The sequence below is a fragment of the Haemaphysalis longicornis genome, unplaced genomic scaffold, assembly GCF_048455015.1.
Source record: "Haemaphysalis longicornis isolate Haplotype H1 unplaced genomic scaffold, Haemaphysalis longicornis Haplotype H1 scaffold_2, whole genome shotgun sequence".
Lineage (NCBI taxonomy): Eukaryota > Metazoa > Arthropoda > Arachnida > Ixodida > Ixodidae > Haemaphysalis > Haemaphysalis longicornis.
In genome coordinates, this window is record NW_027526295.1 from 88,863,574 (window position 1) to 88,890,886 (window position 27,313).

General features: G+C 48.7%; 1 protein-coding gene and 7 non-coding genes across 10 annotated transcripts in view; 7 read left to right on the forward strand and 1 right to left on the reverse strand.

Annotated features, from left to right (window-relative positions):
• The first annotated feature begins 4,148 nt into the window (after nt 1–4,148).
• Nucleotides 4,149–4,230, forward strand: Trnas-cga (transfer RNA serine (anticodon CGA)). Its single transcript has one exon. It is a non-coding gene; the product is annotated as a tRNA-Ser (tRNA).
• A 7,803-nt stretch (nt 4,231–12,033) lies between these two features.
• On the forward strand, nt 12,034–12,115 carry Trnas-cga (transfer RNA serine (anticodon CGA)). The gene has a single exon. It is a non-coding gene; the product is annotated as a tRNA-Ser (tRNA).
• A 234-nt stretch (nt 12,116–12,349) lies between these two features.
• On the forward strand, nt 12,350–12,431 carry Trnas-uga (transfer RNA serine (anticodon UGA)). Its single transcript has one exon. It is a non-coding gene; the product is annotated as a tRNA-Ser (tRNA).
• A 77-nt stretch (nt 12,432–12,508) lies between these two features.
• Nucleotides 12,509–12,590, forward strand: Trnas-cga (transfer RNA serine (anticodon CGA)). Its single transcript has one exon. It is a non-coding gene; the product is annotated as a tRNA-Ser (tRNA).
• Nucleotides 12,591–12,667: 77 nt separating this feature from the next.
• On the forward strand, nt 12,668–12,749 carry Trnas-aga (transfer RNA serine (anticodon AGA)). The gene has a single exon. It is a non-coding gene; the product is annotated as a tRNA-Ser (tRNA).
• Nucleotides 12,750–18,385: 5,636 nt separating this feature from the next.
• On the forward strand, nt 18,386–18,467 carry Trnas-aga (transfer RNA serine (anticodon AGA)). The gene has a single exon. It is a non-coding gene; the product is annotated as a tRNA-Ser (tRNA).
• A 236-nt stretch (nt 18,468–18,703) lies between these two features.
• Trnas-cga (transfer RNA serine (anticodon CGA)) lies at nt 18,704–18,785 on the forward strand. The gene has a single exon. It is a non-coding gene; the product is annotated as a tRNA-Ser (tRNA).
• A 7,168-nt stretch (nt 18,786–25,953) lies between these two features.
• The window catches only part of LOC144169036 (cytochrome P450 3A24-like), a 74,662-nt gene continuing 73,302 nt past the window's right edge, over nt 25,954–27,313 (reverse strand). For all 3 annotated transcript variants that reach the window (XM_077698031.1, XM_077698029.1, XM_077698028.1), the window contains one exon: nt 25,954–26,225. In XM_077698031.1, the coding sequence (XP_077554157.1) occupies nt 26,112–26,225 (114 nt within the window). In that variant the 3' untranslated portion in view covers nt 25,954–26,111. The remainder of the gene's footprint in view (nt 26,226–27,313) is intronic.

Genomic DNA, 27,313 nt, shown 5'->3' on the forward strand with positions numbered 1-27,313 from the left:
CCGCGTACCTCGCTGCAACATTTGTCGTCGTTTCGGCCACGACGAAACCAGCTGCGTGAAGACGTACGCGAAGGTGGCAGGTCCGTTGACGAAAGAGGGTGACACGTAGCTCGTCATGGACGAGGCGGAGGCGGAAGCCGCTGCGGCAGGTGGGGCGGGAACACCAGCCCCTAAACCACCGCTTTCCCAGGACAACCCCGTAACGCCGACTGCAACGAAGGTACCGCCCGTGCAAGAGGCTCCTGATGAGGGCGCCGCGGAAGCTGACGAAATTGAAGACAAGCGGATGCAAGAGGACGCGTCAGGAGCAGCGGCTAAGAAACAGCGCAAGCAGAACCTCAGTCACGACGAAAAGCCTTTAGCCGTCGTGGCTGCGGCAACGGCAAGGAGGCCGCCCGTCAGACGACCGTTCTTCAAGCCCAAACCCAACGTGACAACGGACCGAAAGGCGGCGGCAACGCCCCCTTCGTAGAGGCAGCATTGGCGTGTGTTGTGTGCTGAGATGCTGGACCGAACCTTGAACCTTTTTTTGACGGCGTAGGTGCTGTTGGTGAAGCGGCTGAACATGGCCTCCAACGGTACGGTGAGCTCACCCATGTTGCAGATATATGGAGCAGGGCAGCACAATAACCGGTGCAAAATTGTCTTGTTGCTCCTAACTTTTCGGAATGGCCGATAAATGTAACAATGCAGCTCTGTGTGCGGCTACGCTAAATGTTCGTGAATTATCGGCCAAACACAAGCAGTACCAGCTCAGCCGAATGGTTCTCGAGGACGGGTTAGACGTTGTCGCTGTCCAGGAGACAAAGGTTGAGAGCCAAGACGGCACTGATGGGATGGTCCAGCCATTTAGAGGCCGATATTATGTGTGTGGGAGTCACGCTACGGGTACGTATACGGGCTGAGCTGTTTTTCTTAGAAACAGCATCGGTATTGTAGTAGAGCAGGTTATAGTAAGTGATGTGGGCCGGTATGTCGTCGTTGGTTTTTCGTACAATGGATTCCTTTGGAGGGTTATTTGTGTTTATGCTCCTAACGTGGAGGCGAGCGGAGTGTTTTTTTTTAGTCGATAGAATCCTTTTTGCAGTGTGACAGACGCGTACTATTGCTAGGCGATTTTAACTGCGTCTGCTTTATGGAAGATCGCTCTAGGAACGCCGCTGTGTGCGATAAGAGTGCAAAGTTATTATGTGCACTGACGAGTACCCATTGTTCAGAAGATGTAGGACAAGCGTGTAGAAGCGGAAGCACCCCCCGGTACACGCATTTTCAACGCGAGTGCCATGCCCGACTTGATCGCGGGTATGTTTCATGAGAAGTAGTCCCTCTGCTCAGCGGATATGATGTAAGACACGTGTCATTTAGTGATCATAGCTTAGTGGTGTTCACGGTTGGGGACAAGCAAAAAACGTCACATTCAACTGGGAACTGTGAAAGTTCAATACAAAGCTACTCCAGGATGACAAATTCGTAGAGCTTGTGGAAAGAGAAGTCGAGAAGTTATTCTGACCTCAACCGACCTCTTTCAACGAGAAGTGGGAAGAATTGAAAAACAGCATAAAGCTCATGGCAATAGAAAGAGCGGGCACGCTGCGCTACAACGAAAGGAAAAAAGAAAATGAACTAAAAGCACAACTTGTCTACTTAACAGAGATAGAAAGCTCTCAACCTAGTACTTTCCTAAACGAAAAAAAATGCGTGAAAAACGAACTGGGGGCCACTGACTCGAAAACATTTCGCGCGGCAATGATTCGTGCTCGAAGCGAAAAATTGTGGGCGGGAGAAGCACCCAAAAAAGCGCGCTAAGTGTTAAAAAAAGATATGCAACAAAAAATGAGATTAAACGCATACAGTATAAGAACCAAATAACAGAGGATAAAGAAAAAATTGAAGCAGCATTTGTTGAGCACTATAGTGAACTGTTAGGAAAGAAAAGGCGAACCGAAACAGGGTTCATGAATGATTTTCTAATGCGCATGCCCAAGTTAGACGACGAGGTTAAACTGTGCTTGGAGCAGGCCATCAGTTTGGAAGAGATAAACGACGCCATTGACGCACTCTCCGGTGGGAAATCGCCTGGACCGGACGGTTTGGGGGCGGGATTTTACAAGGCGATTAAGCGCGTCGTTGCTCCAATATTGCATGCCGTTATTGGCGAGTCGTACTTAGTAAAGCGCGTGCCTCGATCATTCACTACAGCTAATATCGTATTAATCGCGAAAATGGCCGATCCGGAAAAATTGACATCGGTGGGGTCTTACCGCCCAATAAGCCACACGAACATTGATTATAAAATCTACATGAAGGTACTCGCAAAAAGAATGCAATCAGTGATAACACAAGTAGTCGGGCCTCATCAGACATGCGGTATCAAGGGACGCACAATTGCGACAAATGTGCACGTTGCGCGGATTGTGCTAGAATGTTGTGACGCTTTTGAGAGTCGCGTAGCTATGATGCAGATCGATTTAGCGAAAGCATTCGACCGGGTTTCGCTCGAAATAATATTGGATGTCTTGGAGCATGTGAATGTTGGAAACGTTATTTTGGAGGGGATTAAAATGGTGTATAGCGAATGCACAACGCGCATTGTTATAAACAGGTCTCTAACTGGAAGCATACCTGCTAGATCGTCTTTAAGGCAAGGTTGTCCATTAGGCCCGTTATTGTTTGCAATGTATCTGGAACCTTTCTGTTTGAGTGTCATAAATGATGACAGTATAAGGGGCTTTAATGTACACACCACAGGAGTCAAAATTCTGGCATATGCATACGTCATAGCGGTGTTTTGTACAGGTTGAAAAAACCGCCAGTCATTATTGCACCCAGACTGGGAGTGAAATAAACTGGGGGAAGAGCGCTGGGTTCTGCAGTAGAGCTGGCAGAACCCTCCCGAGTATTATAAAAACATGCAATGGACATCGCTGCCGGGCACATACCTGGCTGTTCCGCTGGGTTGTTATCAAGAAAGCGCAGAGTATTGGGCTGGGGAAACAAAAAAAATGAAGGAGGTGCAGGCATGGCAGTGTCGAGATTTTTCTATGTTTGCGCGTGCAATTGTGTGCAATGTGTTTTTAGTAGCCAAAGTCTGGTATGTATTGCAAGTCATCTTTAGGTGTCGCGTCAGTGTCCAAAATATACACAGAGTGTTCGCAATGTTCATCTGGGGATCGAGCTGGGAGCGAACCAGCCGAACCAACTTTTTCCGATCTGTGCGGTGTGGAGGGCTTGGCCTTGCCCACCTCTTCGTTCGACAACTTGTTTCACGCTTTATTTTTTTACGATACCAGATTGATTCTTTCTTGAGTACTGTAATTAATGTGTGACTTCAAAGGCACCCACCGGAATTTATTGTGTTGTGTACACAGAGCATGGGAAGGTCTGTAAGCGGGTATTTGCGTGAAGTTATCTTGTCTTTTCGGTTTTTAAGTGTTCGGTTCTCAAAAGAGCACGTAAGTACAGTTATGAGGAAAAGGTAAAAGGTTGTACGGCGATTTAGTGGAAACAATGATGCCTGTTCCGCTAAATCGGGCAAATTATATTGACACAGCGGGTAAAGACGTGCTGAGGAGGGTGAAAAAAATGCCAGTAAAACCATCAGTTAAGTCGTTCTTTTTTAAGCTACACACGAACACACTATCAGTAAAACGTGGCTGCATGGAAAAGGTCTGTTTGTACCGTGGGACAGTGATTGTCGTCTTTGCAAAACCCCAGAAACTGTAGAACATGTGTTTAATAATTGTTGGGACGCTGTGTTTTACTGGGATGTGCTGAAAAGAACCCTCAAAAAAGAACTGTCCATCAGCCACACACGGTATTCGCTACCCCCCCGTTGTAAATAATGGAGGAATACCGTACGACATGGTAATGTTGTTGAGCCTGCACGCATTGTGGAAAACTAGAAAATCTGTAGACAATGCAGATACCCATGCCCGGCCGGTAAGGGAAAATTTCATTGAAAGTGTGTGCTACATACGCGATGTGTATCAAGCCCAACATGACCCACGGGAGTGGACCAGCGTGCTTGATATTCTGGCATATTTAAAGAAATTCTAGGCACAGTAGATAACAAAGAGTTGGTGGGGTGTCTTGTGTGTTTGCGTGTGTGTTTTGTTCTGTATAGTTAACAGACAATAAATAAAAAAAAGGCAGTCGTATCTGAGTGGTTAAAGTGATGGACTCGAAATCCATTGGGGTCTCCCCGCACATGTTCGAATCCTGTCGACTGCGTGCTGGTTGTGGCTCTTTTTTGCAATAATCAATGAAAGCTATGGAGCAGTGTAAGGCAATCTGCGGCTGGGGAACGAGCAGTTGTGACTAAGTGGTGGCCACTTCCGGCCACCGTGGCGGACGGACGTGTGGTGTCGAGCTGCCAAGGTGGAGCGGCCGTTGCTGCCTCAGGCCGCGGTAACAGGACAACGGATGCTGAAACCAGGGACTATCAGATAATTCTGCCTCAACTGCCAACAGGTCCGTTCGTTTTGAACACCGTATTTTTGCACGCCGATGTTAAAGCGAGACCTTATCGAGTAGAAGATTTCCGCGACACGCTCGCACGTTTTGGAACTACTCCCCGATGTGATAGCGTTGGGGGCATTCCAAATGAATCACGTGTGGGCGGTGACGTTCAAGGACGCCGAGAGTGCCAAGAAATTGGTGGCTGTACGTGACGTGAAAGTGAAGGACTTGCGCTGCACGGTCATCGACCCGGGTTACCAAGTGCTTCGGGTAAAGGTGCACTGGGTCCTTTACGGTGTTCCGGACGACCTTGTGCGTGTGGCTTTTGCCCCTTTTGGGGTGGTGACGGAAGTCGCAAGGGAGCGCTGGCGGGTGTCTGAATGTAACGAGAAAGGCACGACGACGTGCCTTGTGTCGCTCAAGCTCAAGGCTGGCTTGACACCTGACGATGTGCCCCATCAGTTGCGCATCGCCGGTGACAACGCCCTCGTCGTCGTCCCGGGACGCCTACCGCTCTGCCTGCGCTGTCACCGTTCAGGCCACGGGCGGCGGGAGTGCCGTGTGCCGCGCTGCACACGTTGTCGGCGTTTCGTCCACGACGCCAGCCAGTACATGCAAACGTACGCCAGCGTCGCCGGACCCGCGGGGGGTGACGACAAGTCGGAACGCCTCATGGACGAAGCAGAAGCGGAAGAGGTTGCCGCTGGAGGGGGAGGGCGCGTGCCAGCGCCGACTCCTGAAGCCCCCGTTCAAGTTACCGGCAAAGATCCTGGAGTGCAACAAAACGAGGCGCAGAACCTTAGCCATGAAGTTCCAGCCTTCACGGAAGCCGCCAAAGAAAGCAGCTCCGAAGACAACCCGGGGGGCGGTGCTAAGGACGACGACGACGACATCGCCACAATGGACACCAGCAAAGAACCAGCCGGCAGCACCTGCGGTAAACGGGTCCGCGAGAGCAACGCCGGCCCGACCGATGAAGGCAAAGCGACTCCTGACGAGCCGCCTCCGAAAGCACCGACTGGGCGGCGTTCGACGCTTCGGCACAAGCCCAACGTTCCACCTGACACGAGGGCACCTGAGACGACGCCGGCAGCAACGCCGACGTATCTGCTAAAATGGTGTCGATAGGCACTGACGGATTGGACTTACGTGGGCACCCTTTCGGACTCTGAGGTATGCGCTTTAGAGACACAATTGCTTAAAAACGCCCTACGGCTTAAAGTTGACTTTTATTTTCTGTGCACCTGTGTTAGCATCAATCGGTCTGTTTGAACATTCGATGGCACACAAATTGAACAGACCTTTCCGAATTGCCACGTTAAACGTACGTGGCTTGGCCGTAAAAAGGCCGCAGTATCAGGTGAACCGCCTTTTCTTGGAAAACGACCTTGACATCATTGAGGTCCAAGGAACCAAAAAAGAAAGCTAAGACCAAACAGACCGAATGTTGGATACATTTAAAGCACGTTATTATGTACAGGCGTCCACAGAATAAACCGGACCAAGCGAGCGGCGCTCGATAGCTATCGGTGCGACACCTTCCGGCCCATGCGCCTGCTGTCGAGATAGCGGAGGGCGCATGCGTGTCCCTCCCTATAGTTTGTGCATGTCAGTTTCCTTGACTGCGGCTGCAGCACTCCGTTCCTCTCGAATGCGACGCGCGGCGGCGCCTTGCGCGGCTCGCCTACCGAGCGGGCGTGATGCTTGGCAGCAGCCGGCAGCGTGCGCCATGCGCTGATGCCGCGTAACTGTGCGTTCATCTGAGAATGTTTGTTCGGCGCTCTTTTTATCATTTTAATGACTGGAACGCAAACTGGCGTTGAAGAAAGGCTGCGATAGAGATTCACACATGACTAAAACAGTGCTGGTCGTTATGCGACGAACACAGTTGATAGCAAGAACTGAATACAACGAAGGTTTATTCGGTTCGGAACAAAAAAAAAAAAAACATCCGTGATTGTCCGAGTGGTTCCCCTTATTAATTGTGTGTGAAGTTTCCGTCGTTTTTGATAACTTCACGAATGCGTCGGGGGAGCGACTCATAAAGGGACTTTATGATTTCGGGACGGGGGCGCAGGCGTCCCCATTCATCTTCCACTGCCTGCCACAACTCGTCCGCCGTGCTACCGCAGTCATTTCGTTTGCCGAGATTCATCTTCATAATCCCCCACACATTTTCTATCGGATTTAGGTCTGCCCCGCACGGAGGCCACCGCAGCTGTCGCACCGCGTGGTCCTCGAGCAGTGCACATGAGCTCACGGCTCGTGCTGTGAAAACAGGGCTTCGGTCCTGTTGCAGGATGAAGCACCCGTCCAGGACGAAGGGGGGCAGACTTGTCGAAATGATGCTACAGTACTGGGAAGCATTGTTATGGCCCAGAAATTCTCACGAGGGGTCCCAGGCCGTCCGCACTCATTGCGCCCCATACGCTGACGGAACACCTCCCACTGGAAAGGACGCTTTGGATGTAGCCGGGCTGGTATCTAAATACCATCGGGCTAAATACAGAAATACATTCAGGAAAGATATCTCCGAGGAAAGATATCTCCGAAGATGTTCGGAGGGTATACTAGATAAATCAATGAAAGGACATTCGCCGTGTTTGATAGTTTACATCGATTGAAATTACTGGCACATTTTTTTAGCGGGAGGCTGCGCCCCCACTGCCACGTAGGCGAACAGTATCCTGTATAAAACTATGCATCAATTCATCCTATTTCCACATCGGGAATTACAAAAGCCCCGTTAGCCGATGCGGGTTACCTGAAGTGTTTCGTAAAAAGACAGCGACAAGAAACTCCTAACAAACAGTGCTTATAAAACTACGATTAAAACGTTTCAAATAACCCAGCTGAATAAAATTTACAGGGGCATTGTATATGGGTTGCTCCGAAATATAGTTATTAACAGGCAGTTATGCATTCCTAGCCTGCACAATTACGCTTAGCGTTGCACTCGGGACCCCCCAAGGAATGCTCAGCAATTCTCACATTATATCGTGCTCCCGATTTTACCTTTTACACTGTAGTAGTTTATATATCGTCTAGAATGCACATTACCAGCTACGTTTCACAGTTCAGTTTCGTACCTGCAGGTCATCGGACGCCAAATGCGCCGCTCTTGAATCCAGCGAGTGGGGAAACTCGATTCGTCTGTAAATATAACTTCCTTCCACTCGTCTGTTGGCCACTGCTCCACCGCCCGGGCGAACTCCAGCCTTTCCAGCCTATGGCGGTCCGTCATGCGCGGTTTCTGCGCTGCCACGCAACTCCACGAGTCCCGCCTCCTTCAGTCGTCTTCGAATTGTCTCGCAAGAGACATTCAATGACAGCTCCTGTCGAATTTCTTCTGCAGGCAGGAAGGGATCTGCCACAGCGGCTGCGACAAGCAGTAGTTCCTGCTCCTGACTGGTGACTTTAGGCCACCCGCTGCGCTCTGCGTCAATGCGTCTGCCCTGATCATCGCGGTAAGCTTGAATGATGCGGCTTACAGAAGTCCTAGACCTCCCGGTGAGGCGGCAAATTTCCGACTGAGTAGTCCTTTCGATGAAAAGTCGCACGATGTGCCGCCGTTGCTCGATGGGGACGCGGGACGGCATTCTTCACGAATATGGCCATGCAGGACGAGTTACGTGCTTTATACGCTTCATACCTATCACTGTACAATGGGTGACATGGAAGGAAACGCCTCATTGCTTTTCGATAGCAATTCACTCACACCGACAGTTGTGTATTGAGGTCTATTTTTCCAAAGCGAATAAACTCTTTCCTTCCTACTTTCTTCCCTACTCCCATCTTTAAACCGCCTCGCATATGCCGCACGGGAAAAACTCAAAATTAAAAAAAAAACATCGCTGTTTTTAGTTCTATCAACTGTGTGTTTGTCGCATAATGACCAGCACTGGTTCAGTCATGTGTGAATCTTTATCGCAGCCTTTCTTCAACCCCGGTTTGAGTTTCAGTCAATAAAATGATAAAAAGAGCGCCGAACGAACATTCTCAGATGAACGCCGTTATGCGGCATCAGCGCATGGCGCACGCTGCCGGCTGCTGCCAAGCATCACGCCCTTCGGTAGGCGCGCCGCGCAAGGCGACGCTGTGCGTCGCATTGGAGAGGATCAAAGTGCTGCAGCCGAAATCAAGGAAACTGACATGCACAAACTCTAGGGAGGGCCACGCATGCGCCCTCCGCTATCTCGACAGCAGACGCTGGGCCGGAAGGTGTCGCACCGATAGTTTTCGCGCACCACTCGCTTGGTCCGGTTTATTCTGTGACCGCCTGTATGTGTCTCTCATGCCGTAGGCCGATCGGGGGGATGTGCCTTATTCATTAGAAATTCAGTTGGGTTTGACGTGCAACCATTTTTTTCATGCGAAAGTGGCCGTCTGATAGTGTGCGACATTAACTTGTTTACGACAAATTTTTGAATCATTTGTGTGTACGCGCCGAATATACAGCTGGAAAGAAAAGATTTCTTTCAACAATTCGAAAGATTTCTTGATGCTGAAGGTTACGTCATACTGCTAGACGATTTCAATTGTGCATGCAACGCAGATGAGAGAGCAGCCAATGTGATGGTCCGTGACTCCAGTGCGCTATTGCTAAACACAATGGTCCACGAAAATAACTTGGAGGACATTGGCCGAACACTTACGGCGGCAATGGCAAGTCAGTACACACACGTCCAGAACGGTAGTCAAGCCATACTGGATAGAATTTACGTTTCCACAGATCTAGTCCCCCATTGTAACAATTATCAGGTAAAGTGACCACAGCTTAGTGACACTAGGTATTGGAACGAAAAAAAAACCCAAGTTTAATTAGAAACTGTGGAAGTTTCACGACGAGGTGTTTTCGGATAGAGTAAAAGAGAAAATTAAACTACTGTTCAAAGAAAATGATGAGAACATAAGCATAAAGTGGGAAACTTTTAAACAAGAAGTGAAAATGGACGCCATAGAAAGGTCGGCAGTGTTACGGCAAAAAGACAAAGAGAAAGAAAATGAACTGCTTACTGAACTCCAGTTTCTCTTGAGCGCGCAGAATGCGCACTTGGAAAATAACGCTAGCCAAGTAAAACAAGTAAAGGCCGAGTTAGAGCGCATAGACGCTGAAAAATATAAAGGGGCCATAATAAGAGTTCGCGCAGAGAAGTTATGGCTTGGGGAACGACCAACAAAACGTGCTTTGTGTGACGAAAAAAGATACGCAACTCGAAACGAGATAAAAGCGGTTGAATACGATGGCCTTATTGCGCGTGATAGTGAAACCATCCAGCGTGCTATTTAGGAGCATTATCGCGATCTGTTAGGGCGGAAGCGGGACTTTGAAGACGGTTTTCGGCATCATTTTCTGCAGCAAATTCTGAAGCTGGTTTCGGAAATTAGAACAAAACTGGAAGAGCCGATAACCCTACCTGAGATAGAGCAAGCCATTGACGATTTGAGCCTTGATAAGACCCCTGGTCCAGACGGCATAGGGGCGTATTTTTATAAAGCCTTTAGGGCGGAGTTGGCAATTATCCTTTACCGTGTTCTCGCGCAATCGGACGAGAGGAAGCAACTGCCATGTCCTTTTGTCAGTCCCACCTTGTGTTAATCCAGAAGTCTGATGATCCCGTCAAACTTTTATCGGTAAAGGGTTACCGGCCAATTAGTCTCACTAATGTGGACTATAAGGTCTATATGCAAGTATTGGCCAGGAGAGTACAGGGTATTAAAACATCTATAGTGGGGCCCCACCAAACATGTGGAATAATGGGGCGCTCAATAATGACTAACATACACGTGGCCAGAAGCATTTTAAAATGTGTGGATGCTTTTGGAGGGCAAGTGGCTATTCTGAAGGTAGATTGGGAAAGAGCGCTCGATTGTGTCGCCCATGATATTCTTTTTCAAATACTCGAACATGTCAACATCGGTTCAGTTATACTAGAAGGTGTCAAAATGAGTTACTTCCAGAGCACAACAAGTGTCATCGTTAACAAAACACTCACTGAACGGATTGCGATACGTTCCTCAATTAAGCAAGGCTGCCCACTGGCACCGCTGCTTTTCGCGATATACCTTGAGCCTTTCTGTTTAAGTGCCTGAAACAGCGATGATGTGAGCGGATACCGGCTGACTTCAACTGAAGTTAAAATATTGGCCTATGCCGATGATGTTGCCGTCATAAGTCAGGACCAACCAAGCATTACCGCTTCTGTACAAAAAGCAAAACACTTTGGCAAACATACCGGAAGCATAATAAACTGGGGCAAACGCCTCGGATTTTGGCATGGTGAATGGGAAGCCCGGGAACAAACATACGAAAACGTCCAGTGGACCATCACGCCCTCCAGGTACCTTGGTGTGCCACTAGATCACTACCGCGACACGGATACTTTCTGGGCAGAGCAAATCGAACTCGTCCAGGAAAAGACAATGAAGTGGGGCGGACGCGATTTATCGATGTTTGCCCGAGCAACGGTATGTAATATTTTTCTAGTTGCCAAGGTGTGGTATGTGCTACAGGTTCTTTTCATGACGCGGTCAAACATACAACGGTTGCACAGAGTGTTTGCAATTTTTGTTTGGGGCTCCACGTAGGAGCGCATGAGCCGTTCCAATTTGTTTTTTCCTGTTAAGTGGGGGGGGGTCTGGAACTTGTGCATTTATTTTTGAGACAAGTGGTGTCACGGTTTTTGTTTCTAGGAGACCAAAGTGACAGCTTCCTATGAACAATGATTCAGATAAGACTGCGAGAGGCACTACCTGATTTCATTGTTTCTACAAGCGCTGTGCCAAGGACCAGCCTGCGATGATTTCTGCGTGAAGTTGTGTGGTCGTATAAATTTCTAAAGGCGCGGTTTTCACTGGAGGATCTCAGCGGTGTATCACGTAGAAAACTGTATAAATATGTCATTGAAATATCCTTACCTATTCCCGTCTAGAGACACATAGGTATTAATTCAACTGCAATGAATGTGTTAAAGCGAGTGATAAAGATGCCGGTGAAGGCATCCGGCAAAAGTTTCTTTTTCCAGCTGCACACTGGAACACTGCCCGTGAAACCATGGTTGCAGGAAAGAGGTATTTTTGTTCTTTGGGACGTAAACTGTGTTTTTTGCCACAGGCCAGAAACAGTTGAGCACATATTCTTGGATTGTTCAGGTGCCGTTTTCCATTGGGACATCCTCCAGAGAACACTTAAAAAGGCATTACCAATCACACCCTTTGGTATACGGTTCTTGTCTTGCCTACCGATAAGGAAGACGGTGTCCCTCTGGACATCTTCATGCTTCTGTGCCTACATAGTTTATGTAGGCCCCGTATGGATGTCAGGCATGCTAAACCAAACGGGCGGGCTGCTAAGGACTACTTCACTGAGAGTGTGACCTACATTCGAGATGTGTACAAACTCGAGGAGTCTATGCCAAACTGGATGCACTTATTGGATGACCTTGTAACCATGAGACGGTTTTCACTGAGCTGCACTGGCCACAGTGTATTGGTTGGTGTTATTTTACCTTGTACTGTTTGTAAGCATGTCTTTTTGTTTCGTTCTACTGTACCAAGCAGGTAATAAAGAAAAAAAAAGTCGTGGCTGAGTGGTTAACGCGATGGACTCGAAATCCATTGGGGTCTCCCCGCACAGGTTCGAATCTTGTCGACTGCGCTGGTTATGGCTCTTTTTTGTAATTACCAATGAAAGCTACGGAGCAGTGTAAGGCAATCTGCGGCTGGGGAACCAGCGGTCATGGCTGAGTAGTTAAAGCGATGTACTCAAAATCCATTGGGGTCTCCCCGCAAAGGTTCGAATCCTGTCGACTGTTAGCTGGTTGCGGCTCTTTTTTGTAATTATCAATGAAAGCTATGGAGTAGTGCAAGGCAATCTGCGGCTAGGGAAAGAGCAGTCGTGGCTGAGCGGTTAAAGCGATGGACTTGAAATCCCTTGGGGTCTCCCCGCACAGGTTCGAGTCCTGTCGACTGCGCGCTGCTTCGGCTTTTTTTTTGTAATTATCAATGAAAGCTAGGCAGCAGTGTAAGGCCATCTGCGGCTGGGAAATGAGCAGTCGTGGCTGAGTGGTTAAAGCGATAGACTCGAAATTCATGTGGGTCTTCCCGCACAGGTTCGAATCCTGTTGACTGTGCGCTGGTTGCGGCTCTTTTTGGTAATTATCAATGAAAGCTACGGAGCAGTGTAAGGCAATCTGCGGATGGGGAACGAGCAGTCGTGGCTGAGTGGTTAAAGCGATGGACTAGAAATCCTTTGGGGTCTCCCCGCACAGGTTCGAATCCTGTCGACTGCGCTAGTTTCGGCTCTCTTTTGTAATTATCAATGAAAGCTACGGAGCAGTGTAAGGCAATCTGCGGCTGGGGAACGAGCAGTCGTGGCTGAGTGATTCTGCTTCCGGCCACCACAGTGGACAGACGCAGGATGCAGGGCTCCCCAGGAGCGGTTAATGCGGTCATTCCTGGCCGCGGTAGCATGTTTTTGGCATCGGACGAAGATTACCAAGTTTCATTGCCAACACTGCCGACAGGACGCATTGTTTTGAATACTGTGTTTTTGAACGGTGATATGAAAGCCCGGCCGTGTCGCGTGGACGATTTTCGTGATACGCTGACTCGTCTGCGATTGCTTCCAGAGGTGCTCGCCTTGGGGGCATTTCAGATGAGTCACGTATGGGCTATGACGTTCAACTCGGAGCAAGGCGTCAAGAAGATTTTGGAGGCCCCCGACGTGACAGTGAAGAGACGAAGGTGCGTCGTTATCGACCCGGAAAACCCTGACTTGAGATTGAAGCTGCACTGGCTTCTTCATAATGTGACCGAGGAGGACGTCTGCGCCGCTCTCACTCCTTACTGCAAGATGAGCGACGTCTCCAGAAGCGTTGTAGGGTGCAAGGCGTACAGGACAAGGGCTCGACCACGCGGTCCGTGACCCTCAAGCTCAACGTCGGCGTGAGGGCTGAGGACTTGCCGCACCAGTTCCGAGTGGCCGGCGAACAGGCGCTTATGGTCGTGCCTGGCAGGGCCCCGCAGTGTCTCCGTTGCCACGTTTCGGGGCACATTCGCCGTGATTGCAAAGTGCCGCGTTGCACTGTCTGCCGCCGCTTCGGCCACGAAGCGACACAGTGCACGCGGACGTATGCTTCGGTCACCGGACCCGGAGAAGGCGACGACCCAAACGAACTCGTGATGGATGTCGCAGAAGCGGAAGAACTTGCGGCGGGAGAGAGCTCCAGTAAGTTCGAGACACCCGACCAGGCCAAACAGGCGTCCGAGGCAACGGCAGCTGGCAATGCGGTGGAGGGTGTTAGTGACAAGCTGTCTGGGGCCCATGACTCGGCAGACGACACTAAGCAAGCAACTCAGTCAAACGTCCCCGTCGTGAGGGAAGGTAAGGAGTTGGGTACGGAAAACATCGAGACCGAGGATGGGAGCCCTGTGAGGGACCACGAGCACGAGGAAGAAATCAGTGTAACGAAGCGTCAACGCCACTCCCCCCCTGCTGACAACGCTGAGCGAAGTGCATTGCGAACAAAACGCGTCGTCAAAAGGAACTGTGAGTCGTCGTTCAAGCTTCAAGCCGAAGCCGAACGTCGGCCCGTACGATCGCTGGCCCACTGGCACGAAGCCCCCGTGAAGTCCTGTCGGTGCTCAAAGGTACTGGTCTTTGTACGTGCACTCCGCTTTGAGTTACTCCTCCTGAAACGTTCTGTTTAACGTCTACCTTTGTTAATGCGGCAGTTAAAACACATTCAATGGGCTTGTTAGGTATGTGCCGAAATTTTTTTTTGCCTCTTTTCCAGGGCGGGGGAGGGGGTGATGTTGTCCGGTTCACACGTTGCCTTACTTTGTATATTTATATTTCGTGCTGGTAAAGAGCGATTTGTTTTACTTTGTGGTCCCAAGCACAGTACTAATTTTTTATTGTAAGCGCCGTGCATTGAGTCTGAATCCGAACAGAAATGATTGAGATTATTAACCCTCTGCGTGTCGCTACGCTGAATGTGCGATGACTTGCTGATAGAAGACGACAAAGTCAAGTCTGCCGTCTAATCCTCGAAAAAGAACTGAATATTGTAGCCGTACAGGAAACAAAAGTTGAGGGCGAGGAGCAGACTCGGTGCAAGGTACGGCAGTTTACTGCGCACCACAACGTTTGTATCTGTCATGCAGTGGACCTATCCGGTGGCTGCATGCTATTAATCAAGCAGAGTTTTGGTGCAGTCATTCAAAATGTGGTGGTGTGCTTGAAGGGACGGCTGATTGTTTGCGATTTTGCTATGATGTCGCGCGATTGGCGAGCAGTAGTCGTATATACCCCAACAAGGGCTGAGGAAAGAAAGGTGTTTTTTGAAGGTTTACGAGTCTGGTTAGACACGGAGCGTCTTGTTCTTCTTCTTGGTGATTTTATTGTGTATGCTCGGCCAGAGATAAATCAAGCGAAACACGTTTCCGGGAAGCCAGCACTTCAGTTCTCCAAGAAACGGTCGAAGAATTTTGTTTGGAAGATGTTGGCGATGTAATGGTCGGGTCGCAAGCCGTGCAGTTTACTCAATTTCAGGGCAGAAATCATGCCCGTTTAGACCGAGCGTATGTGTCACTTGAGCTTTTTTCGAAGTGTTACGATTACTGTGTAACGCCCTTGTCGTTTAGCGACCACTGCCTTGTTTCGTTCTCCATCGGGGGGCGGAAACGGAAAGTTAACCGATTGAATTGAGATTTGTGGAAAATGAATAACAAACTACTGCAGGATAAGGAATTTAGGAGTGCAGTAACTGAAAAAATTAAGAAACTAGAATTGGAGAGGTCCAGCTGCTCCTTCAAGTGGGAAATATTTAGGCAAGAAACAAAAATGACTGCTTTAGAAAGGTCGAGCGCACATAAAGGAGCCATGAAGAGAAAATACAACTTCGTTTATTTTAAAGAACGAGGATTCAGTATCTCACTCAGTTCCATTAGAGCCACAAAAGATGTTTTTTTAACAAAAAAAGCAAGAAGTATTTAAAAACTTTCAAATTTTGCGCCACAGTGACATGTTATGAGCAAGAATGACGTCACACGGGCCAACAATAAAGCATAATTTTCAGTGCGTTAACTGCACGTTAGCATTCAAGTGATGCGGTCAAATAAAACTAGAGGCCCCATTACAGACGTCCAGTCATGTGTCGTCGCGACAGGTCTCTTAGGCGGCCGCCAGTCGCACAAACAAGGTTCCGTGACGTCATAGAAAAGTTGCGGGAAATTGGCTAAGGGGTCGCGACTGCTTCAAACGTTTTCTTTAATATCTCTGTTATTTGTTCGATTATTGCGATGATATTGGTATCATTGTTATCGGGACTAAGCAGTCTTTCTAATAAACTCAACTTGTATTTTGTCTTCATGGCTCCTATAAGTACATTGAGCGAGAAAAAGAAAGACTGCTTCGAAGCAACCTTGCTTCGCTTATTAGAGAAGAATGCCAGTCAGCAGGGGCATGTAAACAAGAGATTAGAACCTTGAAGTCGCAGCTTGAAGTAATTGATAAAGAAAAATATCATGGTGCCCTAATAAGAGCGCGAGCTGAAAAGATGCTCTTTGACGAATCGCCTACCAAGCGAGTGCTTGGATTAGAAAAACGACACGCTTGCAAGAAAAAGATAGCTGAGATTGAAAATGATAGGGGGATATGGAGTGATCAGGCCGATATCGAGCATGCGTTAAGGGAATTTTATGAAACTTTATTTTCTGTTCATCCCACAGACATAAATAAATTTAAAGAAGAATTCTGAATGCGATGCCTCATTTAGGAGATGATATAAGAGCCTACCTTGAAGCCCCTATAACCATAAACGAGGTAAAGAAAACAATTGATGATGTCAGCCCAGGAAAAACACCAGGTTCCGATGGTATTGGAGCAGCGTTTTTAAGCACGAACTTTGTCCAGTCCTGTGTGATGTGTACGCCGAAGCATACGAGAATAATTTACTGCCGCCCTCCTTCCGACAATCACACACTATTCTTATACCCAAAACCGAAGATGTAGTAAAACTCAGGAGCATGGGAGCCTATCGTCCAATAAGCCTTTCAAACGTGGGTTATAAAATACTAATGAAGATCTTGGCAGGGCGTCTGCCATCAGTAGTACAGTATATAGTGGGGCCACATCAGATGTGTGGCATCAAAGGTAGGTGTATATTAACTAATCTCATATAGCCCGAAGTATTCTTGATTGTTGTGACAGCACAGGACAAGTTGTAGCCATGCTACAAATAGATCTAGAGAAAGCTTTTGATAAGGTCTCGCATAAATTGTTGATTTTAATTCTCCAACAAATTAACGCAGGAAAAGTGATTACTCAGGGATTGCAAATGGCGTACAGTGAAGGCAAGATGAGCCTAGTGATTAATAACAACGTCAGTTCTCCCATTTCAGTTAAGAGCTCCGTACGCCAAGGCTGCCTTATATCGTCATTACTTTTCTGTATTTACATTGTGACTTTTTGTTTGAGCATTACAAGAAACTGTCGCTTCTAGGTTTTGCACTGCAAGCGGGTGAAGTGGGCATACTTGCGTATGCCGATTACATCGCTTTGTTTTGCCGTGATAGGCAAAGCATATTAGAAGGCATAGATAGCCTCAAAAAGTTCGGCCGGTAAAGCGGAAGTGCTGTGAATTGGGGCAAGGGTATTGGCTTTTGGCACGGCGATTTGGATTGTAAACCAAGCGCATTTGGCGGGATCAGATGGGACGACACGGCGACGAAGTATTTGGGAGTTCCGCTCGAAAACTACCGAGACAGTGACCCGTACTGGAGAAGGCAGGCGAACGAAATGCGAGAAAAGGCAGAAAAATCGGGTGGAAAACAGCTATCGATGTTTGCGCGCGCAACCGTTTGCAATATATTTTGTATGTCCAAACTTTGGTACGTAATGCAGGTTTTGCATTGTTCGCGAGCCAATGTGCAAAGGTTCCACCAAGTGTGCGCAGTGTTTATATGGTGCTCCACGTGGGAGCGAACCAGTCGAACTAATATGTTCCGAAGAGTTCGCAACGGTGGTTTATCTCTGGCGCATCATTTTTTGCGGCAGATTGTGAACCGCTTTCTTTTTTTGCGTGACATACGTGATCCTTTTTTGCGCACAGTCTGTCAAATGCGTCTGGGCAGAGCTTTGCCACCATTTGTTGTTTCAAGTGATGGCTTTGTTTCTGGAATTCATGGATATGTTCGTGAGGTTGTGGATACGACAAAGTTTTTGAGTGCGCGTTTCTCAATGAAATATTTGGCGAATGTGACAAGAAAAAAGCTGTACGGAGACCTTCCACTGTACTGATCCATATACATTGCAGGGGCACGGCAGGATGTGCTGAAAAGAGTGAAAAGGATGTCAGTACCGCCTTATCTTAAACCTTTTTTCTTTAGGCTGCACGCTGGGGTGCTTCCGGTGAAGACTTGGATGGTAGAAAAAAGATTTTTTGTGCCATGGGGGGAAGACTGTATAGTATGCGAACAGGCCGAGACAGTTGAGCATGTATTCCTAGATTGCTGGGATGGGGTGTTCTTCTGGGATGTTTTACAGCGCACGCTGAAGAAAGATTTTCCGTTTAACAGCCACGTTATTTGATACTTGGCTGTGGAAAATAAAGGAGCACCATACGATCTCATAACGCTGCTGGCCCTGCCCGGTATTTGGAGGTTTCGACTGGCAGTTCGCTATAGCGATGTGGACGCGAGACCCGGAAGAGAGCACTTCGCGAAAACGTTTGTCAAATTGTAGAAATTTTGTAAGAACAACCTTCTCCAGCTGACTGGATGCCTGTACTAGAAAGTGTAACTAAGCTTCAGAGTTTTTAAATTTTGATACTAGCAAATGACATGCTAGTGTTTTTACTCCTGCTGTAAGGTTGTGTTTGTTTTTGTTTTTTTGAAACCATGACCAGGCAATAAAAATTAAAAAACAGTCGTGGCTGAGTGGTTAAAGCGATGGAGTAGAAATCCAGTGGGGTCTCCCCGCACAGGTTCGAATCCTGTCGACTGCGCGCTCGTTGAGGGTCTTTTTTGTAATTATCAGTTATAGCTACAGAGCAGTATAAGGCAATCTGCAGCCGGGGGACGAGCAGTCGTGGCGGAGGGGTTAAAGCGATGGACTAGAAATCCACTGTGGTCTCCCCGCACAGGTTCGAAATCTGTCGACTGCGCGGTGGTTGCGGCTCTTTGTTGTAATTATCAATTATAGCTACGGAGCAGTGTAAGGCAATCTGCGCCTCTGGAACGAGCAATCGTGGCTGAGTGGTTAAAGCGATGGACTCGAAATTCATTTGGGTCTCCCCGCACAGGTTCGAATCTTGTTGACTGCGCGCAGGTTGCGGCTCTTTTTTGTAAATATCAATTATAGCTACGGAGCAGTGTAAGGCAATCTGCGGCTGGGGAGTGAGCAGTCGTGGCTGAGTGGTTAAAGCGATGGATTGGGGTCTCTCCGCTCAGGTTCGAATCCTGTGGACTGCGTGCAGGTTGCGGCTCTTTTTTGTAATTATCAATGAAAGCTAGGATGCAGTGTAAGGCAGTCTGTGGCTAGGGCACGAGCAGTCGTGTCTGAGTGGTGACTCTGCTTCCGGCCACCACCGTGAATGGAAGCAGGATGCAGGGCTACTCAGGAGAGGTTAATACGGCCAATGCTGCCCGCGGAAAGAGGTTATTTGCTGAAGACGATAAGGCATACCAAGTATCGCTACCAACACTGCCTACAGGTGGGATCGTTTTTAATAATGTTTTTTTCCACTGTGATATGCGTGCCCGCCCATATCGTGTCGAGGATTTCCGCTATACTTTGGCTGGTTTGGGATTGCTTCGCGAAGTGCTCGCCTTGGGGGCGTTTCAGATGAATCATGTATGGGTGCTGACATTCAATTCGGAGCAAGGCGGGAAGAAAATTTTAGAAGCGAAGGATGTCAAAGTGAAAAGTCGCCGGTGCCTCGTCATTGATCCCGCCAACCAAGACGTGCGCCTGAAGCTACACTGGCTGCTGTACAATGTGACTGAAGAGGATGTGCGCGTCGCCCTGGCTCCATCAGGTAGGGTCACCGACGTCTCCAGGCAACGTTGGCAAGTGCAGAGAGTGACGGAAAATGGTTAGACGACGCGCTTCATGACCCTCAAGCTCAAAACCGTCGGGAGGTCTGAGTACCTGCCCCACCAGCTCCGTGTCGCAGGCGAGCAGGCGCTCGTGGTCGTGCCCGGCAGGCCCACACAGTGCCTTCGCTGCTCTGGCACGGGGCACATGAGGCGCGACTGCGAGGTGCTGCGCTGCACACTCTGCCGCCGCTTCGGTCACGAAGCGAACGAATGCCGGCGGACGTACGCGAAGGTGGCCGGACCGGTGGGGGATGTGGACCGAACGGAGCGCATCATGGACGATGAGGAGGAGCGGGAGGCGGCTTAGCAGGGGGCGGCGGAGACCCGGTGAAGGAAAACGCGCCGCCTGAAAAGAGCGCTGAAGTGAAGGAGTCGGACGTTGTCGAAGTGCAACCTGCGCAAAGTGCAAGGACTTAGACCAGCTGACGTACGACGGCGTCGGTGAAGGCCCGGTGAGCGTGGCGGGTCAGTATGCGGCGTCGGGAGCACCCGCCCTCCAACAGTGCGTCTACTTGGAAACTGGTGATCAAGACCAGTCTGTGGCCAAGCGGCCGCGTTAAGACAGTGTCGGGCAACGGGGAGGGGGGGACGGCTCCGCAACGGTGGGGTCGGTGACTGTGGGACCTACGTCGCGGCGCTCGAGCTTCAATCCGAAGCCTAACGATTCGCGCTCTTTGATACTGCAGTTAGCGGCGCTCTCGCCAGATGGCACGCGGATGGTACTACAGTGTGCGCCGCTCTCGATAGATGGCGTACAATGCTGTGCGCACGTCGAGCCCCTTGAGCACGGACAACTGCAGACATCGCCACGGACATTGCGAGGTCTTAAAGGGTTTCGCCCTAAAAAAACCAAGGGACAAGGGTGTCCCTTGTCCCTAGGAGCTGTCTAGAATGAAGTTGCAAAAACCACTTGATTCTAGGCAGTTCCTGGAGATCTTTATGATGAGACATGCCAGGCTCTGGCGCTCTTCCAACTGGATTACGGTAGTCAGCCACTCTCTAGTGTGGTGTGCTCTTAGAGGTTCAGTACATGGGAAGTCCCATAGGATTTGAGTTTGATCCTGCGGTTCTGCGTGGCGCAGACTGCTTCGGGGGGAATCCTGTTTGGAGGGAGCGCAATAGGTTTGGGAGGCCGTTATTTTTCTATAGAGGTAAAGGGTATGGTGTGTGAGCAGCTTGTTTAACGTGCCTGCCGCAGGGTTACTTTTCCTGCGGAGTGAGGGTTGAAGCTGCTTATCAGATAAATAGGTGTTTAATGTGGTGATGGTAAGATGAGGGTTGTGGATTTGGTCAATGATATCGTACGCCTGTAGAAGAGCTTTGCTGGCGAGCATGCTGGCTCTTTTATTCTCTACCAGCGTGCCCACGAATACGGTGCACCCAAACTTGTCTTTCGATGGTCGAGAGAAAAGGGGTAATTCGCTTGGATATATGAATGGGTTTTAAGCACGAAACAATGCACATTTTTTCTAATGGGGGAAAATATTGGCGATTCTAGTAGGGTTGAAATATTCAGCCACTGTTAAATCTTTGGCAGGACTTTCTACCTCTTAAAGGTGTGGCAGGCGTGAGCGAGGATTAGTGTCGTCTTCGCCTTTGGCGGCCACCTAAAAAATCGCACATGTGTTGCCTATCGTCATTGCTTCGGCGAAAACATGCCTACTATCATATTCGCTGGCGAACTTATGCCGTAATCGCTGGCTGGAACGTTTCTATGGGTGTGGATTTTTTGCGTATCATGTGTCGTGGGATGGGGGCTACTTGTGAGGTGCCACAAAATGTGTTGGGGAATCGAAGGTTCGCCTCATGGGCTTTTCCGATCTCGATTGTAGGCACCCCTCTTGCGTGGTTTCGAGCCGGCGAAACTAAGTATACTATGATGTGCAGTGAGTTCATCGACATTCCGCAATGTTCCTGTGGCGTCTAGCTCATTATTGTCGGTGTTGATGGGAAGGCTTAAGGCTGACTTCGTCGTTTACAGATTAGCATATGACGACACATTTCAAACGTTTTATTGGAGGAACTTAAGGTATTCGGTGCCATAAATTAGAGACGATCAATGCGTCTTGTAGCATCAGCAGATCTCATTCCTTGAAGGCCCAATCTTTTTAGTGACTCGCCTCGTCACATGGAACGTTTTCTCCCCTTTTTTGAGCCCGTGGTTGTGGTTGACCACTTCGTGTCTGGATCCATCTGCTATTTGAAGCCCAAGAATTTTGATGGTACGCTGCAATTACACCTGTTCTTCGTGTTTTCTGAGCGATGTAGGGGATGGCATCTATCGTGGGTTATGTACTAGGAGGAGTTCCGTCTTTCTGACGAAGCATTGGAGTCCTACCGTGTTCGCACATTCTTCCACGCCACTGTTAACCTGAAACGCAATAAATCTAAGGGGTGTCCTTAGCATATCATTATTATTCCGAGACACCACTACGCCTCTTGTGTTCAACCGAAGATTATGCTCCAGGGGGTGACTGGATAGAAAGATGTCCCATCGCTCGTCATGGCATAATATGGTGTAATTACGAGAGGAAGTGTCATAAATTGTGGGTGTTCTTGCCTCTAAATGCACTCCCTCACCTTTTGACCAAGGATACCTGGCTGTATACATATTGGGCATTTCGTTTTACTAATTACAAAGAAGGCGGCTGAGTAAGCAGGATTCAGGGAGGGACCCTGATTGTATCCGCCGATAAAGTTTGCTCCAACCAGGGCAGTTTTGGCTACGGCGGGGGCAGGAAGTCTCCGACCATTCTCCCGATAGAGCGCCCCTGTCACCCCGTAGGGGAGGGCAGGTTGAATTCTAGCCTCCTCCACAGTTGGTGCTGGGCACATCAACTCGCGGCCTTGTGGTTGGTAAAATCACGGCGTCCCAGCACGGAGGAAGGAGGAACCCAGACTAATTCCCCCTGCCTCTCTAGAGGTGTTTTTACGCTGAGTACAAGAGGCACACGTCGGGACACCCAGCGCGACTGAAAGCTTCTTTGCGCCAGCAGGGACTCTGTAACCATTTTAGTAATGCCGGTTAGGGTAAAGGCTACTGCAATCGCCAATTCTTCCACGTCTTCCCAGTCCTTGGCTTGAAGGGACGCGTTTGTCTCTATCGCTCCCGCTTGTCTCCGTCATCTTTTCTCGTAATCCAATTCTTTCTCCAGGCATCCCCGAAAACGAAACCGTATTGACTTCCCAGCAGCCTGTTCAGAACACAAGCCCTGAAACCACGGATCTGATTCATTCATGAGACGAGTTTTGGTCGTGATTGCGTCTAGCCTTGTGTCCTCCAGCGTTTCGCGATCGGACAGCTCTGCCAAGGCTCAGCCGATTCTTCTCAGTACACGTCTGCTCGCCCTTGTATGACTCAGCCTGTAATTGGTTGGATAGGTGCCCTGGACCAGCTCGTCCACCGTACTGTGTAGTTCGTCGACGAACTCATGAATTATTCGATGGCTAGGTTAACCCACTAGCGTATTATTGTCTATCCGATTCTACAAACCCTGGGTAATCAGGAGATATGGTGTAGTGCACTTTATTTTCGATACCACAGAGGCCTTGTCTAGCCTCACAGTGTCTTTCCTTTCCGCCTAGTTGCCACCGGCCGAAGTGTGTGGAGGATCTGTTGGGATGTAAGCTTGAGCTTGCGCGCGGATGTAGTTGCCTTGTTTTCCAGAGAGTTAAGGTTCATAATCTTAACGCTGGTGCCCGGAACGATTCCTTCGCCCCATGGGATACATTGACATGTTTCTGATGTTTCTTGTGCAAGTGAGGTCGTACTACTACCCGTGGAGACTTTCGAGGCGAAATAAAAATGCGCAGTCCTTGGCGCATTTATTAACCACTTCTGCAGCTGCCTACAGCGTGTCTTCAGTCGATTGTGTGGATATACCTGCGTCATCTTGAAACAATGTCGTCGACACAGAGCACGTTCCCTAAGCTTTTTACCACCTCGAGCCCCTTGGGCAGGTCCAGGAGTTCCATATTAACAGGAGGCACGATAGAACAGACCTCTGGGTGTAACTCAGCTTCTAATAAATATTTCAACTTTAGGCGGTTCAATTTGTTGCATTATCACAAAAGACAGCGGGTATGTGATGGTGGAGAGAGGAATTAAAAAAAATTCAGGCCAATCCACCATGTGAATGCAGTTGGAAAGCAAAGCTGTAAGCGGCACCCACAACGATTACCCATGCGGCGTCACTTTAATTCTCTCACGTCGCTCTACAAATAGTGAAACCAGAGAGAAGTGAAATGCACTTACCCACATCTGTTGTTACTTCAAAGAGATATTCTTGGTAAGGATTATATCAATGCATGATGTAAGAAAGGTGGTTGGTTAAGCTGTATTGCTGTAGCACATGAGTGGAAACTCGAGTCTTTTTTCATGAAATTAAAGGAAGCTCAACCCCGGTGTTAGACGATCTCACTTCTCCGTTTCTGCCGCCGCGGACGAAGGCGACGACATCGGCGGCAGAGAAGGAAGGAGAAGGAAGAGGACAAGGAGAAGGAGGAAGAAGGAGAGGACGAAGAAGGAACCTGAATGGTGCCCTTCACGCAACTTAGAGGTGGTTATTACAGCCTTACGTTGTCGAGTACCCAAGGTAAATAGGTACTTACACAGGTCTTGCCTGGCGCCAACAGCTCTGTGCAGCTATTGCAACAAAGACGAGTCGGTCGAACACTACCTTTTGACATGCCGACATTTTTCCCGACTGAGACATCAGTTCCTGGAGGTGCCGCTTAACAGTTTGGGGATATCCCTAACAGTGCCAGCTATACTATCGTTCGGGGCATCCGAAACGGGGTTCTGCCGCCGGGATGTATGCTGTGTGCCCTCCTGCGCTACATTTAAAATTCAAAACGGTTCTTTTTATAATTTATCCTCATTACCTGTAACGGTTCTATTTAGAATTTACTCTCTTTACCCTCGCTTTGATTTTTCAAGACTTTTTTTTCTCAAAACTTTTTCCAACCTGTCTAAATTAGCTTTCCTATGCGTCTCGTGATTAGATAAGAATTCAATTCATTTTAACCATCCTATGTTGATTGGCCGATACCCTGATTGGGTATGTGCAATACCTAAAGGCGCAACAACAGCAACAACATCTTCTATTGAGACCTGTTAACGGGGCCCAGAGTGTGGCCCAGGGGAGTGGTTCCTCCTTTCCTGGAGCCCATATGCAGTGCGCGCCGCCTGTCCACCAGGTGAAGCTGGGTGTGCGGAGAGGGGTGGGTAGAAGCATCTCCCATTGCTTTTGTTGGGTAGTCCATGGAAAGGGACGAGGATACGGAGGGCTAAAGTCGCACATCCAGGTTATGTGGCAGAGTGTTCCTACTTCTGAGCAAAACTGACATTCAGCGTCGTAGCGATTCGGGTGCATTGAGGGAAGACACGTCGGGTGTGGGAAGGAGCCGGATGGCATGAGCCGTAGAGTAGTTTGTTGTTCTCTGGAAAGGTCAGGGTAAGGCGAAGGTAGGGTCTGTATCTGAAGGCGATAATGCTGGATTATGTACCTGAACGAGACAAGCGGGTGACTGTCCTCGTGCAGCTTCATAGAAGGGGGGTGGCAAAAGTGTAGGCTTCTTGGTGGGCGTATTAGGTTCCCTCCATTGAAGCGTGAACGGGTGTCCAGATGAGCTGAGGGGAACCGTTTTTAGCGGGTTTTGTAGCGTAAGGTACACTGGTCGGGGTTGAGCAGTTTTGAGTGGACCTTGAAGGGCCGTGCTGCGCAAGCGCGAGGATCATTGGATTGGCTTGGATTGGTTTGGTTTGGCTTGGCTTGGATTGGATTTGATTGAATTAAATTAAATTGTGTGGATTGAATTGGAAATCCTATGCAATTGGAGTATGGGTGTGTATAGAATTGGGTCTGCACATTGACCAGTCAGTGCATTCCAGAGAAGTGACGTCATAGCCGCGGCAAACGCCCTGGCGCTGGCGCATGTCCAGCTGTGGGCCTCCGTTGTGCAGTAGCCAAGTCTGACGGCACACCGGAGCCGTCGTTTCGCGTGGCTCCTGGAGAGCAGTTCTGTGCGTGCTCGAGAAGCAGTGACTGCACTGGACTGAATTTGATTAGATGGGATTGAACTGGATTGGATTGGATTGGAAATTGTTTTAGCAGCAGTAAGCATGGTAATCAGCTAATCCTAGACAACCAGGAAACCTAAGAATAACCAGCTGAATTTTAGCTCCCGCTACGTATGTCCTGGCAGAGCTGAACTAAGCCACTGCTGATTTTTATAGCACATGCAGTGCAGGTCGGGACACCCAACCTCACTGGTAATTTCGGTAGGCTTTGGGAAGCGGTGAGTACTTTCCGAACCCCTGGTTAAGTCAAGTATTGAAGCATTGAAGTATTAAATGCCACACGCGGCAAGTATTGAAAGCCACACGCTCTGTTGCTCATATTTGGATGTATTACAATAGTACAGATTTGAAACTGGTGTTTGTCTAAAACCACAGCGAATTTTTTATCTCTTGCTGGTTATATAGATTTTATAGGGAGGTAGAATTTTAAGCAATATAGGCAGCGCAACATCTGTGACGTGCGTTGGTATCACGTTGTTTTTTCAGGCTTCAGCTCTTGGTCTCCCGAAATGTTTTTGAACTTTAGCCACATCGAATTCGGCAATCCGTTTGTTAGAAAGCCACTCTGGAGCTTGATGGGTTCCTGGAAAATACAACGATGATCAGTCATGCATAAATGCAACCAATTGCTCAATACTTCCAGCTCTACAAACCTATGGTAATTTCGTGAAAGAGGTTTAGGCTTCTCATATTCGCAAAGACATCGACTGGTGCTCGGGTCCAAACTTCAAAAATGCTGTTACATCGAGTGAAATATTTAGGCATGCTTGTAGGACATTCAGGCGCTTGAAGTTATAATGAATGCGGAATACCTTTGGGGAACAAAGCGTGTCAACTTTACAAAATCCGACCCTCCGAAAGTGGATCTCAAGGGTTGTTGTAAACCACTACAAATGCTGGCTGGGGAGGGAATGAGATGTTTTTAGTGTCGTTGGACTTGTCGCTTGCATACGGTTTCTCGGGCAGATTGTTGGGTCCTGCCAAGCCTGACGCATGCGCTCGGCGTCTTTGGCTACTGGTATATTTGGGGACACTTGTCCTCCCTATCCTTCAAACATAATAAGGAAACATATTTTCACCAGGAACACGTGGTGGGGTCCAATGTTCACAGCACCCTTATCACCACCATGCGGTCTCGATAATGCTTTTGTGGTTTTCTAAAACGTATGCTAAAATATATGCTGTATGCCTGATTAGCCTGACGCATGTGCTCGGCGTCATGGGCTACTGTTCAATTTGGTGACACCGGACTTGCCTTCCCTTCAAATATAATAAGGCAACATATTCTTCACCAGGAAAAATTGGGGGGTCCTAATGTTAAGAGCAGCCTCATCACCATCATGCGATTTCGATGCTTATTTTGCGGTTTTCTAAAACGTATGCTGAAATCTCTGCGTATGCCTGATTTCCCTGAGCCATGCGCTCAGCGTCTTGGGCTACTGGCCTATTTGGTGACAGTCCTGCCTTCCCTTCAAACATAATAACGAAACATATTCGTCACCCAGAACACGTGGGGGGGTCCTAATGTTCCCAGCAGCCTTATCATTATCATGCGGTTTCAATGATTCTTTTGTGGTTTTCTGAAATGTATGCTGAAACCTATGTTGTATGCCTGATTAGCCTGACGCGTGCGCTTGGCATCTCGGACTACTGGTCTATTTGGTGACTAGA